General features: G+C 44.4%; 1 protein-coding gene across 1 annotated transcript in view; it reads left to right on the top strand.

Annotated features, from left to right (window-relative positions):
- Positions 1 to 21496, top strand: part of LOC144493070 (short transient receptor potential channel 5-like) — a 124353-nt gene that overhangs the window by 88311 nt on the left and 14546 nt on the right. Inside the window, exons 7-8 of the mRNA XM_078211941.1 lie at positions 9656 to 9851; positions 21032 to 21235. Of these exons, the coding sequence (XP_078068067.1) occupies positions 9656 to 9851; positions 21032 to 21235 (400 nt within the window). The remainder of the gene's footprint in view (positions 1 to 9655; positions 9852 to 21031; positions 21236 to 21496) is intronic.

Genomic DNA, 21496 nt, shown 5'->3' with positions numbered 1-21496 from the left:
TCCTTTCCTCTCTTAAAGCTGACATCACTTTCTGACGAAAAGTCATCCATACTCAGATGCTGTCAGGCCTGCTGAGATTTTCCAGCATTTTCTGAACAAACAACAAATAAAATTATACACAGGAACAGGCCCTTCGGCCCTCCAAGCCTGCACCGACCATGCTGCCCGACTGAACTAAAATTCCCTACCCTTCCGGGGACTGTATCCCTCCGTTCCCATCCTATTTATGTATTTGTCAAGATGCTCCTTAAAACTCACTATCGTATCTGCTTCCACTACCTCCCCTGGCAATGAGTTCCAGGCACCCACTACTCTCTGTTTAAAAAAACTTGCCTTGTACATCTCCTTTAAACTTTGCCCCTCGCACCTTAAACCTGTGCCCCCTAGTAATTGACTCTTCCACCCTGGGAAAAAGTTTCTGACTAGCCACTCTTTCCACACCACTCATAATCTTGTAGACTTCTATCAGGTCTCCCCTCAACCTCCATTGTTCCAGTGAGAGCAAACCAAGTTTCTTCTACCTCTCCTCATAGCTAATGCCCTCCATACCAGGCAACATCCTGGTAAATCTTTTCAGTACCCTCTCCAAATTTCAGATTGCAGCATCTGCAGTAATTTACTTTTATCACTTTCTGAGTGTTGGTTTCATGAGAGCCAGCTGCTGTCTGGCATAAACAACCATTTCAGTCATTGCGTCTGGAGAATCAAGTGTTGATCCACTTTTTAACTGCAGCATCACAGTGAGTTATCTAATTTCAGACAGATGTATAATTCTAGCAAGGCTCACTGGATAGCAGTCAGGAGTGGGAACACTGGTCAATTTTACCTTCCTATCCCAAGAATACTGTAGCTGATTACAGTGCTTTTTATCACCGACTGGTTGAGGTCAGTTGACTCCGCGAAGAGTGTTCCTGTTCTATATTACTCAGCTGATTCATTGAAGGGTATTGTATTTTCATAGTGACAAATGACAATTAATTTCCATGCTGCAATTTGAGATTGAGAGAATTTGACAAAAGCAAGTGTTTAGGTCAGATTTAAATGTTAGTAGGAGCATTAAATTCCTTCTAGATTTACTTCCCCACTCGGGCAAAGTCCCAAAGTATGGTTCCTGCTCTGACCAAGACCTGCAACAAACTACAAAAGGTTGTGAATGAAGCCCAGTCCATCACACAAACCAGCCTCCCATCCATTGACTCCATCTACGCTTCCCACTGCCTCAGGAAAGCAGCCAGCATAATCATGGATCCCACGAACCCCGGACATCCTCTCTTCCAAACTCTTCCAATGGAGAAAAGATAGAAAAATCTGAAAACATGTACCAACCAACTCTAGAACAGCCTCTTCCCTGCTGTCATCAGACTTTTGAATGGTCCAATCATATATTAAGCTGATCTTTCTCTTCACCCTACCTGTAACTGTAACACTATATTCTGCACCCTATCCTTTCCTTCTCCCCTATGTACTTTATGAATGGTATGTTTTCATAAAATCATAGAATCCCTACAGTATAGAAGGAGACCATTTGGCCCATCGAGTCTGTACCGACCACATCCCACCCAGGCCTATTCCCGTAACCCCACACATTTACCTGCTGATCTCCCTGACACTAGGATCAATTCAGCATGGCCAATCAACCTAACCTGCACATCTTTGGACTGTGGGAGGAAACCAGAGCACCGGAGGAAACCCACACTGACACGGGGAGAACGTGCAAACTCCACACAGACAGTTAGCCAAGGGTGGAATTGAACCTGGGTCCCTGGCGCTGTGCTAACCACTGTGTCACACATATAGCGTTGTATAGCGCACAAGAAACAATACTTTTCACTGTATCCCAATACATATGACAATAATAAGTCAATTCAAATCACATCCTATTGAGATAAACTGACTCTCCAAAATCAGCTGAGTTCTGTACATTAGCATTTAGGCAGGTGGCAACCATGTACTGTCTTGCCAATGGCCAATAATAGGTCCCAATAGACAATCTGGATGACAGTGTATCATTAAAAAAGGCACAGTTGTTGAAACATTTACCTCATGTATTAGTTTCTAGATTGTCTTTAAGGATGAAGGAAAGCTTGGGAATATATTGACCTCTGAAATCCGTTTCCTCTTTGATTCATTTTAAGGAGAACATGGATGTGGTGCTCCCACTAAAATGCTGTTATGGTTTTTTGTCAGTCCTATTTATCACTAAGGTAAAAGTTTCAGCTTCAGCTAGAGTGTGAAAAGAAACAATCACAATCTGAGTATGTTGAAGTGAATAATTAACACAGCAGCAACAGGACTGAACAACTAAATGTATTACGAAAGTATTCAACAGGATTGATGAGGCTTTCTGTTTTCTGCTGTTGCAGACCCAGATGCGCAGAGTTGTCATGTCAGGATTTCCAGAATGCAGTAAGAAATGTAATTATAATCAGTCAGCCCACTGTCACATTTCACCGAGAGCACGATTGTAGCCTAACAAGAAACGTAATGACTGTAAAACAGGTTTTGATGTGGAGATTTTGGCCAGTGTTTTGGCCAGTGTTTTCTGTTTTGCATTGAGTGGGATTGTTCTATGTTAATTTAAATTTGGGACATAGGCCATTATCTGGTTGCAATTTGGAGAAATTCATGCTGCGAGCGGAATTTTGTTTTTTTGACAGAGCAGCTCAAATTCAGCTGCCCCGGGTTCTTCGCTAAACAAACCTTCAATTGGCAGGAATTTTAGTGCTACATTGGATTTTTTTTGTTCCTTTACATAATTGTACAATGATCAACAAATTATAGCTACAATTTACAGTTCTAAGCTGGCAGAATCAAAACAGAAGAATGGGAGAAAGAATAAATCACCTTTTCAATGTTTTTGCGATGATGACAGGAGGGTGACCTGCCTGAGAGAAGTTTCCGAGTTCTTTTTTAACCAACTGATCTAGACTACTCAACTTGCTGAAAATGAACTGTATTGTTGTTTATTTGCAGTGGTGGGATTTGAACTCATTCTTCCAGACCTCTAGATCTCTAGTTCAGAAACATTATCCACTGTAGTATTTGTTCCCTTCAGTGGAATTCATTGCTGTTTTGGTAACTTTTAACCAGTTGTCGCTTGTGGAGCGTCCAGATGACACTTTGTCAGCTTTGACAAAGGGTCATTTGGACTTGAAATGTCAGCTCTTTTCTCTCCTTACAGATGCTGCCAGACCTGCTGAGATTTTCCAGCACTTTCTCCTTTGGTTTCAGATTCCAGCATCCGCAGTCATTTGCTTTTATAAGGAAACTACTGGATTGTCCGAGGACACGCAGGAACAACGTCTCCGTGTCATACACGATCCAACCTTGGAACAATATTGCAGTCCTGTCACTGACACTGGGTCAAAAGCCTGGAATTCCCTCCCTAATAGCACTGTGGGTGTACCTGCACCACATGGACTGCAGCAGTTCAAGAGGTGGCTCACCACTAACTTCTCAAGCACAATAAAGAATGGGCAACAAATGCTGGGCCTTGCTAGTGATGTTCACCTCTCATGAACAAAATAATCAAAGGAATATTGAATCTTGGAATCAAATAGCACAGAAGGAGACTAAATTCCAGAGCAATCACTGGAATTGTGTACTGGAGAAATTTCACAGCCTCCAAATCTGAAATGTAACATTTCCCCTCATGAAAGATGCACTTACTCAAGCATTTCTCCAGTTAAGAACATCAAGTGATTCATCAGTTGTTGATAACTAAATTTGCATAATTGCATCTTGCATTCTGAAGCCAATTGGTTAAAACTTGAAAAGGTAGTATTTGCTGGGGAATGTGCAGAGCAATGGGACTAATTGGATTAATTGGATAGCTCATTCAAAGAAACTAAACAGATGCTCCCTCCAGTTTTATTTTCTCCTCACGTTTTCCTGAGGGCACTGACTCTTGCTACGGTACAATTCTGGAGGTGGGGGGAGGGGTACAGTCCTCAGGCATAAGCCTCACCCCATTTTAAATAACTACTTGCCTATGCACTCGCTGTGACCTACCAGGCTACGGAGCAAGAGCTGGAAGGTGGTATTAGGCTGGATCTCTCTTTTTAGGCTGACATAGACACGTTGGGCCAAATGGTCATGCATCTTTCTGTGTTTACATGTAACATGTACGATCATGTACTTTTCAACATGGGTCACGTATGTCAATCTGGAGTGGGAAACTTGGCTGTTTCCTTATCCTGTGCAAACAGAGATATTAATACCAATATTAGCATCTACTGCCACTTTGCTTGTAATCAGCTAATTTAACACAGAGGAGAGATTAAATTGGAAACCTCTTTCAGCTATATGCTGGATAAATTAGCTGGCCAGCTGGCGAGCTCCTTGATATTGAATTATCAGTTCAATGATCTTCCTTGCTATGCTTCTAATGCTGTTCCTGTGAAGCCTTTGTGTGTGTATATAATATATATATATAAAATAAAGCTGCACTAAGGAGCTGAAATACATAGAGTTACATTGAATCTGCAGCTTAGAAACTCCACATGAGCTTCTTCCTGCTGTCGGAGCTAAAAGAATGTGATGAAAAACAACTTCTATTTGAAGTGATCCCATTAAATGGTCACCCTGCAAAAATTAAACAAACAGAAAATAGCCAATTTCTCAGCAAATCTTAAATTGCACATTTTAAGGAATACAGGCTCAAAGTCTTTTCCAGTCATGTTATGTGTTCAGACGCACAAAATATTCTGGGTAGAATGAATATGAATTGTAATAATTTCCAAAAACAGCAATCAATATAAGTTTATTTACAAAAAAATGAAGAAACAGTCGAGAAGATGGACTTTGGCACTGAGTATCTCGAACCTAAAATTTAGCTAATTGCCTGCATTCTTTTTTTGCCAACATTTCTGTAACTCTTATCTATGTGATGGTGGATTCCCTCAATGTTTGACAGATGAGTGTTAGCAAGGAGACCAATCGTCCACCATCTAGGTTGATTGTGTCTCTCATGTGATGTTAAATCAAATCTTGATTTGTAGATCCGATTGCAAATATTATATATGCAGTGACTGTTGGAGGGGTGGGATGAAGACACAGGCTATATGGCATGCTCACTTGTCCTCAAAAGATATGCACTCAGATAGTGACAGAGACTTGTCCGTTTGGATCTGAGCAAGGTTTTTTTCCCCATTCAGTAGGGCCCAACTCACGGGCTCTGAAATTGGCTTTGTATCTGAGTTTGGGGTGCCCTGTGGTGCAGTTCTCCATCCTCAGCTGGGTGTACCACCCTGCCTTTGGTATAGGGAAATCTTCTGTATGGTCAACTCAGCAAGACTGAACCCTAATGAGCATACATTTGATACCCAGTATGCAGACCTTGCATTAACTTCAGTGTGAAGGATATTTGTCTTGCTACATGTTTGCGAAAGATCTTAAGCAGTGAAGGTGGAAGTCATCTCCTTGCATTATGTGTTGCTGGTAAGTTATCCAATCCTCTGTCATGGAGCAGTGATGTGAGAGCCACTATAGGGTAGGCTTTGACCTTTGTTTTGAGACAAACTCCATGCTTTCATAGAATACACAGAATCCCTACAGTGCAGAAGGAGGCCATTCGGCCCATCGAGTCTGCACCGACCACAATCCATCCCAAGCCCTATTCCTGTAACCCCACATATTTACCCTGCTAACCCCCTGACACTAGGGTCAATTTAGCATGGCCAATCAACCTAGCCCGCACATATTTGGACCGTGGGAGGAAACTGGAGCACCCAGAGGAAGCCCACGCAGACACGGGGAGAATGTGCAGACTCCACACAGACAATGACCTGAGGCCAGAATTGAACCCAGGTTCTTGGCACTGTGGGGCAGCAGTGCTAACCACTGTGCTACCATGCCACCCTTTCTTCAAAGCCTGTGGGTGAGTCTGCAAATGCTGATTTTGAAAAGCTCTAGGCTCACACAAAGATCACAGAACAGCTACTCTTGTCTGCCAGTGACTATGCTCCTATAGCACACACTGGATGACATCTAACCATTCGGTAACCACTTTGCTCAAGCTTCAGAATGCTTTGGCCTTAAGTAAGTCTGAAAGAGACAGAGATGTTGCAACAACCTGCCCCTGGTCAGAAACTCTTAAGACCCTCAAGTCAAAATTAACAACACACCTCAACCCAGTTCAGAACAAAGTTCTGTTATCTTGGGAGTATCTGCTCCAACGACACCATGTTGAATGATGTTATTGACCATTGCCTGGCAAAAGCAAGCTCAGTATCAATGTACAATATCCTAAATTAGCGTGATGTGTAAACTTTCATCCAGTCTTATTCTTGTTCCAGGACTTTCCTCTCTTATTTTTGTGTTCTCTTCCTGCTGATGGTGGACTCCTCCACATTCAAGTACATCCAAACTGGAAGTGACTTCATTGTCTCCTGTACAGAAGAGTCCAATGTGAGATTGGTGTGTATGTCCACAGAACAGGCAGTTCATATTGTCGTTGTTAATGCTTGGGAACTTCCTCAGTTGTGCCACCAATGACCTTCCTCCGGTCATGTTGGATGTTGCAAGTTTTTTTCCCCAAGAGAGATGGTTTGCAATGCAGAAGTTTGTAACACTCTTTTTTTAGGGTTGTCTTGTTTTGTTTGACCACCTTGATTTAGTTTGCCATGAGACAGTACCCCATAGAAGATCTGCTTGGCGATTCTGTAGTCATCCATAGGGGAGGCCTGGCTTGCCCATCTAAATTGAATTCTCTTCCAAATACACATTAATAAACATAGGACCATAGAAGTAAACCATTCAGCCCCTTCAAAGCCATTCAAGTAGGTAATTGCTGATCTCCCACCTGGAATTCCACTTTCCCGCATTACCCCCATTATTTCTTGATATCTTTAATATATAGAAATCTATCGATCTCTATCTTGAACATACTCAATGACGGAGCCTCCACAGCCCTCTGGGGTACAGAATTCCAAAGTTTCACCATCCTGCAAGTGAACAAATTCTTCCTTTTCTCAGTCCTTACCTCTTATTCTAAGACTATGCCGCCTGGTTCTAGACCCCAGCCGGGGAAACATCCTTTCTCCATCTACCTTGTCGAGCTTTGTAAGAAGTTTGTATGTTTCAATGAGATCACATCTCATTCTTCTAAACTTGAGAGAACACAAGCCCAGACATCTCAATCTCTCCTCATAGTACAATCCCAGGAAGCAGTCTGGTGAACCTTCATTGCACTTCCTCTATGGCAAGCATATCCGTCCTTGGGTAAAGGGACCAAAACTGCACCCAGTACTCCAGATGTGGTTTCTCCAAGGCTCTATACAACTGCAGCAATATTCCTTTACTCCTGTACTCAAATCCTCTTGTTATAAAGGCCAACACATCATTTGCCTTATTAATTTCTTATTGCAGTTGCATGTTATCTTTCAATGGCTTATGAAAAAGGACACCCAGGTCCCTTTGATCATAAACAATTCCCAATCTCTCACTCTGTACTTCTGTTTTTCTGCCCACCTTGGGATGTGTGGCATTCTTCATCAATCAAGACAGTGCTATGAATATGAATTTCTCCCCCTTTACATTGCTGTAAATGTTGCTTCTATGAAGAAGAGGGATAATTAGAACTGCACCCAAAGGTAGGGGAGTCTAAAACTAGAGAGCATAGGTTTAAGGTGAGAGGGGAGAGATACAAAAGTGTCCAGAGGGGCAATTTTTTCACACAGAGGGTGGTGAGTGTCTGGAACAAGCTGCCAGAGGTAGTAGTAGAGGCGGGTACCATTGTGTCTTTTAAAAAGCATTTAGATAGTTACATGGGTACGATGGGTATAGAGGGATATGGGCCAAATGCGGGCAATTGGGATTAGCTTTGGGGTTTTAAAAAAGAAAGGGCGGCATGGACAAGTTGGGCCGAAGGGCCTGTTTCCATGCTGTAAACCTCTATGACTCTATGCACAATTCAGGTACTCAGTATCAGCGATGAGCACTCCAGGTCAGGTAGAGTGTGGTTACATGCAAAATAATCCTCTCTTCCAATCTCAGAAGAGCATCCCTACTTCAACGGTTCAACATTTTTCCCTTTCTCACATCATATTTCTGTTAGATAAAAGGCTGAGCTAAATGGGCCAAATGTCCTTCCTGATCTGATTGTTAGTTTAATGATAACTAATACAGTTAGAGGTGATTTGATGCTGTGTGTGATGCTCCATGTGAAATAGGTTGAGGTTGGCCAGATTAGTTTAATGAAGGATACTTTTATCATGGTTTGGATTTGGAGTTATGGTGCGAGCTGAGCCTCTGACACACTGTTAAATATTTTTTATTGGTAATCTCAGCTATTTTGACAAATTGCTGATACCTGGTAGCACTAGGTTTCAGCTATGATTTAGTTCTACATTTTGTCCACAACTGAGCCCCATACACTTCACTCTGAAAGAAGAACCAAAGAGAATTATTACTCCTGCAGTGAATGTAATAGGTGCATTGGGAAAGAATTTGCAAGGACAATGAAAAACTATTTGGGACACAAGAGATGTAATCAGATGATCGATCGCCTGCCCTGCCAAAACACGGCCAGAATGTGATTCTTCGATGTGGAAGTTTTTTGTTTACAATTACCGGTTGATGTAGATTGAAGGTGTTAATGACTTTATTACAGTTTCTTTGATCAAGTAACAAATCTGCAAAGTTTTTCTCTTATTGTAGACCATAATAGAACTCTTATAAATATCCTGCTATGGATGCAAACCTGCAACCTAGTGGCAAAGAGCTTAATTACCACATCTGGAAGCCCAGATTGCTGGGGGTGGCAGCAGTGGTTAACACTGCTGCCTCACAGCACCAAGGCCCCGGGTTAAATTCCAGCCTCGAGTGACTGTCTGTGTGGAGTCTGCACATTCTCCCCGTGTGTGCGTGTGTTTCCTCCGGGTGCTTCGGTTTTTTTCCATAGTCCAAAGATGTGCAGGTTAGGTGGATTGGCCATGCTAAATTGCCCCTCAGTGACAGGGGGATTAGCAGGGTAAAAAAAAGTGGGTTACGGGGATAGGGCCTGGGTGGGATTGTTGTTGGTGCACACGCGATGGGCCAAATGACCTCTTTCTGTACTGTAGAGTTTCTATGATTCTATGAATATATTTGGGAGGTATCCAAGTTGTTTAATTCATCACATATCATGCAATGTAGAATGCAGCTTCATAACAACTATTTGCAAATACTGTGACAGCAACCTTAATTGATACCATCGTCGAGAGTTGTTGTATCCTCCTGTGAACGACCTGATTTCCCAATTGTTTCAAGTGAGATCAACACAAAATCAATGTTAAACATTGCGTTAGTTCTTGTGTTGAGTTTTTATGGTAAAGTTTTGGAAAGGGATTCTAAAATGACATGACTTCCCAGCATCAGTGGTAAGCCTATTGCCTTTTTTTAGCACCCAGAATCAGCATCTGCCACAATTCCTCAGTCAGACACAGAGTAAAATCTTCAGCTATCTAACCAAACAATGTGCCTTAACTTTTTATGGTTTTCCAAGAAGAGTTATTGAGTTTGTGAAATCCATTGGCAGTGAATCACAAATTAGAAGTCAAATCTGAATGTTATATGTTAGACCACTTATCAGGAATGTGGCCCTTGGTTCAACTGATGCTGCCATTTCTCTGTATTGGAGGTGATTATATTGTCATATATCTGTCTTTTATTGCAGATTATTTGAGACGTTACAATCGCTATTCTGGTCAGTTTTCGGTCTGTTGAATTTGTACGTCACTAACGTGAAAGCTCGTCATGAATTCACAGAGTTTGTCGGAGCCACCATGTTTGGAACTTACAATGTCATCTCCTTGGTCGTCTTGCTCAACATGCTGATTGCCATGATGAACAACTCTTACCAGCTCATTGCAGTAAGTTAATTCTAATCACTCTTCACAACATAATAATTAGCTAATACGTTTAAAGAGATTGAGTGTACTGCTGCCCTGCGCCAACAAGTGTTAGAGAGAAAAATTGCAATTAGTTAGCACCTTTCACATCTTCATGAATGGTCGCTGTTATCTTGGATGTGAACACAAATAAAAAAGCAGCCCATTTGCAGACCACAAGTTCTCTCAAACATCAATGACATAAACAAGCCTTTAGGCCCAATTTGGGAGAATTGCAGTTTAAGTGCCCACGCCGGCGGGTAAACAGGAGTGTAGAATTCACTTACCAGAAAGATGTTAGTTTATGCGTCCTGAGCAACCCGCTGGTCAGCTTCGCCATTCAGAGACCGGGCCGCCAATTTTAAAGGACACACGAATCTCGCACCCTGAAATAGGCCCCACTAAAATAGAAGTGGTGACCCCCCCACCCCCCCCCCCCCGCCTCTTTCCCCCCGCCCCTCCCCCCCACCCCACACCAAAACTAACACTGCCACGTTCGCTGACCAGTCAGTATTACAGAGAAATCACATAAAATCAACTCACATAAATGCAAATTCTCACCAAGAATCAGAACTTGTCTCCAATACCATTCTATTCACAGCCTTCATTTTTAATCTCTTGCCTCTAATCCTTCACTCTGTCAGTCTCTATTGAGTCTCACCTTATTCTGTATCTGTCACTCCAGTCAATGGTTGTCTGAACATTCCTTTCTTGTTCCTCTCGTATGTTAAATGAAGCAATCTGCATGCTTTACCATCACTGGGTTGGAATCAAGGCTCAGTGCGTCAATTGAGCTGTCAAATGGCATCGACAGGAACAGTTTGCAAAGGCACACTCCCAAATTTACACTGAGATTTTACACTGAAATTTTAAATTATGGTCATATGGAACCCAGCAGTCATCCCCAACCTACAAATTATTACATCTCGTGGCTGGACTGTCCCTTCTTGCCCTGGCAGACCTGAAGATCACTCTTGGCATGGTGATTTCAGGCAACTCTGTGATCATAGAAATCATAGAAACCCTACAGTGCAGAAGGAGGCCATTCGGCCCATCTCAACATCTGCATTCCTGCCTGTCAGCTGTGCAAATTCTGAAGTGACCAGGTCACTTTAATCTCCATGCCCCCGGTCACTGGGCAGCCTTTTAAATCATTGCAGCATTCCATTCTGCAGGACAGATTTCCTGTCTCCTTATGGTCTGAGTGGGGGTGGGGTGGCAGGGAGATCTGAGGGGGAAGGGGGTCTGAGTGGAACTTTGGGCCAGGTCAATCTAATATCTGCGTGGTGTGGGGGGAGGGTGCCTCTCACTGATGACGGGTTGGTGGTGCTTCCTCGACTCTTGGGGTCCAACACGCCAGGTCCATGCATGTGAAGATCTGGACCAAACCCCACCCGGTGCAGATCCCTCTGGGGAGGTGGATGAATATTGGGAAGGAATTGAATTAGGCATCAAGCCCGCTAATTATATGTAAACTAGTGAATTTAAATACTTATCGGGTTCCCACCCATAGCCAGCAGGTCCAGAGAATCCCCTCCTTTATTTGTTTTGGTGATGTTGATGTAAGGATGGATGTTGTCCAGGAGATTTTCCCGAGCTGAAAACGCCACTTAATCTTTGAAAATTAGACAATTGACAATGGGGCGGCAGGTGGCACAGTGGTTAGCACTGCTGCCTCACAGAGCTAGGGAGCCAGGTTCAATTCAGGCCTCGGGTCACCATCTGTGTGGAGTCAGCACATTCTCCTCGTGTTTGCGTGGGTTTCCTCCCACAGTCCAAAGATGTGCAGGTTAGATTGATTTGCCATGCTAAATTAACCCTTAGTGTCAGGGGATTAGCAGGGTATATATGTGGGGTTATGGGAATAGGGCCTGGGTGGGATTGTGGTTGGCGCAGACACGATGGGCCAAATGGCCTCCTTCTGCACTGTAGGGTTTCTATGATTCTAATTAGTTACATGTTGTGACTTCCCGATTTGCGAAACTGCTTGCTGAAATGGTGCATGAGGAAGGGCAGACATTGAAATTCAAGAGGAGGTAAAAATGTGAAGAGGGAATTAAATCAGGCCACATGTTGCGATGCCAAACTCACAAATTGCTTTGTTGGAAGCATTTGAAATAAATGAGCTGTCACCTGCCTCTTAATTGGAGAATGATGATGTGAGGAGGCAAATATGTAAGGAACAGCCAAAATAATTAAAATTTTGAAGGAGATAAATTAGGGAATGCCAGTGTGTATTATCGGACTAAAACAAAATGTCTTCAGGAACTCATTATGTTCCCGAATTTCAAACTAAGTATCTGTGATATGTGACAGGTAAAGCAGTAAAACCCGTAGCAGAATTCAGCTCCGATCTCATCAGCTCGCAGTCCGTGGAAAATTAGTCAGAGTTTCCACTCTGATTTGCAACTTGTACAATGAGTGCATTTACAGGAGTCAAGACAAGGTCAGGCTCACTCAGGAAAGCAATGGCCTAGAGGCATTAAGGTGGCACTGTCAATCCAGAGACTCAGCTAATGTTCTGGGGCCCCGGGTTCAAATCCCACCAAGGCAGATGGTGGAATTTGAACTGAATAAAAAATATCTGCGGTAGAATTTTCCTGTCCTGCTCGCCACGGGAATCGTAGCAGGCAGGACACGGATCATGCACGGACCTCGGGTGGGATTTTCCGGCTACCCTCGCCCCAATGCCTGTACTCGTTGGAGTTTAGAAGCTGAGGGGAGATCTTATAGAGACATATAAGATAATGGAGGGGCTCGACAGGGTAGAGGCAGAGAGATTCTTTCCACTTAGAAAGGAAACAAGAACTAGAGGACACAGCCTCAAAATAAGGGGGAGTCAGTTTAGGACAGAATTGAGGAGGAACTTCTTCTCCCAGAGGGTAGTGAATCTCTGGAATTCTCTGCCCATTGAAGCAGTGGAGGCTACCTCGTTAAATATGTTTAAGTCACAGGTAGATAGATTTCTGATCAATAAGGGAATTAAGGGTTATGGGGAGTGGGCGGGTAAGTGGAACTAAACCACTATCAGATCAGCCATGATCTATTTGAATGGCGGGGCAGGCTCGAGGGGCTAGATGGCCTACTCCTGCTCCTATTTCTTATGTTCTTATGTTCTTATGATTCATCCACACAGATAATGGCACATTTGCTTTTATTGTATTTATGATTACATTGAACTAATCAATGAACAGAGAGAAAAAGAGGAAAGCAGCCACTTGTCTATTTCCCAAGGTTCAGCTTGGATTCAGAGCTTCCAGAGTTGCATCATATGACATTATCTCACATAGCATGCTATTTTTCCACAGTTCTCTTTGAAGGTTAATAACAGTTTAACAAAATTCAAGAACTAGTCTTTTAGGTAAGAATTTTAATCTTGCACATGAATCATTGAAGATTGATTGTACCTGCCAGTTCCCTGCCCCAGCAGTGTGTTTCTTAATGCCAGCACCTTACTATAGGGTTCTGTGAAATTAAAACAAAATATGATCAGAATCAGGCCACCAAAATATTAGGATTGGTATCTGGATGATGATCTGATCTAGAAATACAGATTCAGTTTGGATTGTGAAGCTTAATGTCTTCAGAATAATGTATAATTGTGAGGCACTACAGTTGACAGAGAACACATTTTGCAGAGAGACTGACTATAGAAGACAGGAACACTACAGTCGCCAGGAAAGACAGACAGCAAACAGAGGGCCCTATTTTACAAAACACCGTGCGCGAAATCGCGGTAAAGTCGGGCGTCGGGCCTTTAACGCGATCTGCACCCGAATCCGAGCAGATCGCGGCTTTACCGATACTCGATTCGGGCGCGGATCCGGTCCGCGCCCGAATCGGGTGGCCCGACGATTTAAATGCATTCGCATGCATTTAAATCGACTTAATGAACCGCGCGCCCAACCCTACCGCCAAATCCCACTTTACTGTCTTCTGGTCCATTCCAGATCCGCGCTGTAAGTGACCTGCAGAATAAAAATCGGAAGCGGATTTCTATTCTGCAGGGGAACCTCCGAAGCCCATCCTCCTCGACCATCCTTCGCAGACCCCCCCCCGCTAACCACCCCGGCAGACCCCACCCCCCCGCATCAGACCGCCCTGGGAGGCAGGCCGGCTCCCCCGGCAGAACCCCCCTCCCCCCCCTCCTTTCCCCCCCTACCCCCCCCCCCCCACCGGGATCGTACCCCCCTGGGAGGCAGGCCCCCCTCGGCAGAGCACACCCCCAACCTACCTCGATTGCTGGTCTCCCTCCACCATCCTTCTGACCTGCAGTACTTCGAGAGCCTGCAGCACCTTCCTGGCCTTCCGCTGGCATCCGCTGGAGGAGGGGGCCGGGCTCAGATGGATCTCTGGCTGGGGAGGGGGGGGAGAGGATCGGGGGGGAAGGATGGACTTGGGAGAATCTTGCAAACTGAAAATAATGTAGCATCTTCTTTGTGCTGCCTAATTATCTATGGGAAAGGTAATTAAACTAGTGTCCTAGCGAGCAATTAGTGACCTGTATGATACATTTGTGATCTGTAACTGGATTGTTGATGTCCCTGTAGCCATGAGCCAGGTGCTCAAATGTTCAGAGTCATGTGGTGAACTTGGAAGAATTGTCCCCGTGGTGGAACTTGGTTGGAAATAAGATTCAAGGAGATTACTAAATCTGGGAAATCAACCATAGTGAAAAGAAGTTTGTATTGGCAACTCTTCTCTCACATTCCATGGCAGATGTGCCCCTACTTATGAATGTGATTTGCATGGGCAACGTTGGGTGCAGCTACTCTGCCTCGGGAGCAGCCTTGGATCCTTTCTTTCATCTTGTTTTCATCTGAACATTGCACAGAATTAGAGGAATTCCCTTTGGAAGATAATGTCAAAATTATAATCGCAGGAACTAAAAACCTGACAGTCAAAAATTTGGGAAAATATTTCAAAGTATGGATGGGGGGATATATATTTTGAAATATTTTCCCAAATTTTTGACTGTCAGGTTTTTAGCTCCTGCGATTATAGTTTTGACATTATCTTCCAGGTCACTAATTGCTCACGAGGACACTAGTTCAATTACCTTTCCCATAGATAATTAGGCAGCACAAAGAAGATGTTACATTATTTTCAGTTTGCAAGATTCTCCCAAGTCCATCCTCCCCCCCCTCCGATCGTTCCGGCAGCGCTAAGCCCCGCCCACTCTGCGGATCGGACTGGAGCCGGCAAAAAGCGTATGGGCGCGCTGCAAAGAGGATTCCGGGCTCGGATCTGCATTACGCCCGGATCCGGCCCTTAGACTCCAAATGGTAAAATAGGGCCCAGAGACTCTACAGTTTTCAGGAATCACAGGCAGTGGAGTATTACTGTCAGCAGGAATCACAGGCAGTGGAGTATTACTGTCAGCAGGAATCACAGGCAGTGGAGTATTACTGTTAGTAGGAATCACAGGCAGTGGAGTATTACTGTCAGCAGGAATCACAGGCAGTGGAGTATTACTGTCAGCAGGAATCACAGGCAGTGGAGTATTACTGTCAGCAGGAATCACAGGCAGTGGAGTATTACTGTCAGCAGGAATCACAAGCAGTGGAGTATTACTGTCAGCAGGAATCATAGAATGCTGAGAGTGATGCTACAGTCACCAGGGCACAAATTGATGGTTTAATAAAATATGTAAAAGCACCATAAATAGGTAAATAATTGAAGAAATATAGTTAAAGCACTTTGCAGATGGCAGGACAGGTGATATATCAAGGATGCAGCATGTGGGAGCTCCTGGGCAAACACGTCTGCAGTAAGTGTTTGCGGCCTGAGGAGCTTTCGCTCAGAGTCATTGAGCTGGAGAGGCTGAGCTGCAGACACCGCAACACATCAGGGAGGGAGTTAACAGGATGCTTTGTACCAGGAGACAGTCACACCACTTGGGCTAGGGTCTTCTATCTGGTCAGTGGTCAGGAACAGCAGAGAGTGAGTGATTCAGGTAAGGGGTCCGAGAGGGCAGGAGTGCAACACTCTGCATTTGTCCAAAAGATTTGAAGTTTTCTCAGCTTGTTTGTATGAGTGCGTGGCTGCAGGGTGCATGAGCAAACTGATCATGGTACAGGAAGCTATTCAAGTGAGGGGAGCAAAAAGGAATGTGATGGTAGTAGGGGACGGTATAGTCAGGGGGCATTGACACTGTTCTCTACAGTAAAGAACCAGAGTCCAAATGGCTGTGCTGCCTACCCAGTGCCAGCGTTCGGGCATCTGCTCAGGGCTGGACAGGAACTTGCAGTGGTGAGGGGGTGGATTCAGTGGTAATGGTCCATGTAGGAAACAAGAACAGGTGGAACCAGGAAAGATGTTCCATACAGAGGGTATGAGGAGCTGGGCACCGAATTCAAAATCAGAACCTCAAAAGATCTCTGGGTTATTAGCTGAGCCATTATCAAATTGCCATACGGTACATAAAATTAGAAAGGTAAATATGTGGTAGAAAACATAGAATCCTTACAATGCAGAAGGAGGCCATCTGTCATGGGGAATGTGTTAGAATTGAGCATTAAACAAGTTGTAGTTGGACACTTAGTCAAGTTCAAGGTAAGAGGCAGCATGTTTTTATGAATGGGAAATCATGTTTAACCAATTTACTAGAGTTCTTTGAAGGAGTAACATGTGCTGTGGATATAGGGGAGCCTGTAGATGTGCTGTAGTTGGGTTTCCAGAAGGCATTCGATAAGGTGCCACGTAAAAGATTTTTGCAAAAAATAATATCTCAAGGTGTATGGGGTAACTTGTTAGTGTGGATCGAAGATTGGCTGGCTGGCAGTAAACAGAGTATGCATCAATGTGTCTTTGTCTGATTGACAGGATGTGACTAATGGGGTCCTACGGGGGTCTTTACAGGGGCCCCATGTTTTTACAATTTACGCCAATGACTTATATTAGGGGAACAAAAGCATATTAGCTAAATTTGCAGCCAACACGATGATAGGGAAGTATGTTGTGAAGACGACACACGAGTTTAAACTAGATAGGTTGGGGGGAGGGAATCAAGACGAGGTGACTGGGAGCGAGGAAGTTAGCTCGCAAACAGAGAAGGGTTATAGACAGTGCATGAGGGAGGATGGACAGGGGATAGAGAAGGGGAGAGCTCAGACCAAAGGATTGAGATGTGTTTACTTTAATGCCAGGAGTATAGTGAATAAAGGGGATGAGCTCAGAGCGTGAATCAATGCCTGGAAGTGTGATGTGGTGGCCATTACGGAGACTTGGATGTCTCAGGGACAGGACTGGACACTCCAGGTGCCGGGATTCAGATGTTTCAGGAAGGACAGGGAGGGAGGCAAGAGAAGGGGTGGAGTGGCGCTGCTGATCAGGGATAGTGTCACAGTTGTAGAGAAGGTGTATGCTGTGGAGGGATTGTCCACAGAGTCTCTGTGGGTGGAAGTTCGGAGTGGGAAGGGGTCGATCACTTTGCTGGGAGTTTTTTAGAGGCCGCCCAATAGTGACAGGGAGGTGGAGGAGTAGATAGGGAAACAGATCCTGGAGAGTTGCAATAATAGCAGAGTTGTTGTGATGGGAGACTTTAATTTCCCAAACATAGATTGGAATATCCCTAGGGTAAGGGGATTGGATGGGAAGGAGTTCGTTAGGTGTGTTCAGGAGAGTTTCCTGACACAGCATGTGGACAAGCCTACAAGAAGAGAGGCTGTACTTGATCTGATACTGACCAATGAACCTGGACAGGTGTCAGATCTCTCAGTGGAAGAACATCTTGGGGATAGCGATCATAACTCTATCTCCTTTATGCTTGCATTGGAAAAAGAGAGGATTAGGCAAGCTAGGAAAGCGTTTATATGGAGTAAGGGGAAATATGAAGACATAAGGCAGCAAATTAGAGGAGTAAATTGGAAGGAGGTATTCTCGGGGAAATGTACTGAAGAGAGGTGGCAGTTTTTCAAGGAATGTCTATCTAGAGTTCTACAGGACAACGTTCCGAGCAGACAGGGAGATGTTGGTAGGTTAAAGGAACCGTGGTGCACGAAAGCTGTGCGGGACCTAGTCGCGAAGAAAAGGAAAGCATACAAAAGGTTCAGAGAGCTTGGCGAAGATAGGGATCTAGATGAGTGTACAGCTTGTAGGAAGGGACTAAAGAAAGAAGTTAGGAGAGCCAGAAGGGGTCAAGAGAAGGCCCGGGAAGGTAGGATTAAGGAAAACCCTAAGGCGTTCTATAAATATGTGAGGAGTAAAAGGATGAGATGTGAAGGAATAGGGCCTATAAGAGGTGAAGGCAGGAAAGTCTGTACGGAACCAGTAGAAATGGCAGAGGTGTTTAATGAGTATTTTGCCTCGGTTTTCACAGAGGAGAAGGACCTGGGTGCTTGTACTGCGGGCTTGCGGTGGACTGAAAAGATTGAGTATGTGGACTTTAAGAAAGATGTTGTGCTGGAATCTTTGAATGGCATCAAGATAGATAAGTCGCCGGGTCCGGATGGGATGTACCCCAGGTTACTGTGAGAGGCGAGGTAAGAGATTGCAGAGCCCCTGGTGATGATCTTTGCGTCGTCGATGGAGACGGGAGAGGTGCCGGAGGATTGGAGGATTGTGGATGTGGTTCCTATTTTCAAGAAGGGGAATAGGGATAGCCCAGGAAATTACCGACCGGTGAGTCTAACCTCAGTGGTTGGTAAGCTGATGGAGAAGATCCTGAGGGACAAGATTTATGAGCATTTAGAGAGGTTTAGTATGCTCAAGAATACTCAGCATGGTTTTGTCAAAGGCAGATCGTGCCTTACGAGCCTGGTGGAGTTCTTCGAAATGTGACTAAACACATTGACGAAGGGAAGGCGGTAGATGTGGTTTGTATGGATTTTAGCAAGGCATTTGATAAGGTCCCCCATGCAAGGCTTATAGAAAAAGTGAGAGGGCATGGGATCCAAGGGGCTGCTGCCCTGTGGATCCAGAACTGGCTTGCCCAAAGGAGGCAGAGAGTGGGTATAGATGGGTCTTTTTCTAAATGGAGGTCAGTCACCAGTGGTGTGCCCCAGGGATCTGTTCTGGGACCCTTGCTGTTTGTCATTTTCATAAATGACCTGGATGAGGAAGTGGAGGGATGGGTTGGTAAGTTTGCCGATGACACGAAGGTTGGTGGGGTTGTGGATAGTCTGGAGGGATGTCAGAAGTTACAGAGGGACATAGATAGGATGCAAGACTGGGCGGAGAAGTGGCAGATGGACTTCAACCCAGATAAATGCGTAGTGGTCCATTTTGGCAGGTCAAATGGGATGAAGGAGTACAATATAAAGGGAGAGACTCTTAGTACTGTAGAGGATCAGAAGGACCTTGGCGTCCGGGTCCATAGGACTCTAAAATCGGCCCCGCAGGTGGGAGGAGGTGGTTAACAAGGCGTATGGTGTGCTGGCCTTTATCAATCGCGGGTTTGAGTTTAGGAGTCCGGGGATAATGATGCAGCTATATAAGACCCTTGTCAGACCCCACTTGGAGTACTGTGCTCAGTTCTGGTCACCTCATTACAGGAAGGATGTGGAAAAGATTGAAAGGGTGCAGAGGAGATTTACAAGGATGTTGCCTGGATTGAGTGGCATGCCTTATGAGGATAGGCTGAGGGAGTTTGGTCTTTTCTCCTTGGAGAGACGTAGGATGAGAAGAGACCTAATAGAGGTATATAAGATGTTGAGAGGCATAGATCGGGTGGACTCTCAGAGGCTTTTTCCCAGGGTGGAAATGGCTGCTACAAGAGGACACAGGTTTAAGGTGCTGGGGGGTAGGTACAGGGGAAATGTTCGGGGGAAGTTTTTCACACAGAGGGTGGTGGGCGAGTGGAATCGGCTGCTGTCAGTGGTGGTGGAGGCAAACTCAATAGGGTCTTTTAAGAGACTCCTGGATGAGTACATGGGACTTAATAGGATGGTGGGTTATAGGTAGGCCTAAAAGGTAGGGATATGTTCGACACAACTTGTGGGGCCGAAGGACCTGTTTTGTGCTGTAGTTTTTCTATGTTTCTAAGACATACAGAGTTTGGAGATGGATACAGATAGGTTTGGTGAGTGGGCAAAAACCTGGCAGATGGAGCATAATGTGGGAAAGTGTGAAGTTGTTCACTTTGGCAGGAAGAATAAAAAGACAGAGTGTTACATAGATAGAGAACAAGTGCAGGATTGTGAGATGCACAATGAGTACATGAGTCACAAAAACATAGTAAGCCGGTGCAACAAGTAATCAAGAAGGCTAATGGAATGCTATCCTTTGTTATGAGAGGAATTGAACATAAAAGTAAGGATGTTATGCTTCAGTTGTCTCGGGAGTTGGTGAGACTGCATCTCTTGTTTAAGGATGTAAATGTTTGGCAGGCAATGCAGAGAGAGTTTACGAGATTGATAGCTAGAATGAAAGGATTGTCTTATGAGGAAAGGCTAGGAAGGCTGGGCTTGTTTCCACTAGAGTTTAGAAGAGTGAGAGATGACTTGACTGAAGTCTTTTAGTACATGACTGGACGGTATTGACAAGGTGGACATTGATAGGATGTTTCCTCTTGTTGGTAAGTCAGGCAGAGAGGACACTTTTAAAATCAGGGGCATTCCTTATTGAGACAGAGAGAAGGAGAACTTTTTTCTCTCGATGGTTGTTTAACTTTGGAACTCTCTGCCTCAGAAGGTGATGGAAGCAGGATCACTGGACATTCGTAAGGCAGAGGTAGATAAATTCCTATTAGGCAAGCGAATCAAAGGTTATCGGGGGTGGATGGGAATGTGGATTTAGAACACAAACAGACCAGCCATGATCTTATTGAATGATGGAACAAGCTCAGGGGTTGAATGGACTACTTCTGCTCCTATATTTTATGTTCGAATAAATCACAGTCAGAGACAGTGAAATTATAGTTATCTGGAATCACAGATGGCAGAGACACTGCAGTCACCTGAATCACAGTCAGCTGAGATGCTACAGTCACCAGGAATTACCGACAGCAGACAGAGACACTATAGTGATCAGGATTCACAGACTACAGACTGAGACATTATAGTCACCAGGAATCACAGAGAGCAGACACACTACAGTCCCCATGGAAATGCAGGCATAGACACTACAGTCACCAGGCAACATTGGTTAACAGAAACAGAATCGTAATTGAGATTGTTGACCAGGCTTGTTCATTATCAACTGTGCCTTTGATTCACTTGCAGGACCATGCTGACATCGAATGGAAATTTGCCAGAACGAAGCTTTGGATGAGTTATTTTGATGAAGGTGCAACTCTTCCACCTCCTTTCAACATCATCCCCAGCCCAAAGTCCATCTGGTACCTCTGTAAATGGCTGCACTCTCACATCTGTCCAAGCAGAGATTCGGAGAATGAGCAAAAGCGCGAGAATCTCAGAGAATTTACAGTATGAAATCACTTTACAATATTCTATCAACTGCCATGTTAACCAACAATTCACTTCTCCCTTCCCTTGCACTTTGTGCAAAGATAGTTGGCACATCAGTATGCAAGCAGTGGGGAGGTGACGTTGGTCGTTAAGATACGCTGAGTCTCTACTGGTGTCAATATAGGGCCTGTAGTTGGAGAATGAAAAGTGAGAGACCTGTATTTCCCACTGTAACATTTTGCAGTAATAAACCCAGTCTTGGCTCTATTTACCTGTAAT

The sequence above is a fragment of the Mustelus asterias genome, chromosome 4 (genome assembly GCF_964213995.1).
Source record: "Mustelus asterias chromosome 4, sMusAst1.hap1.1, whole genome shotgun sequence".
NCBI lineage: Eukaryota > Metazoa > Chordata > Chondrichthyes > Carcharhiniformes > Triakidae > Mustelus > Mustelus asterias.
This window is presented reverse-complemented; position numbering and strand designations above follow the sequence as displayed.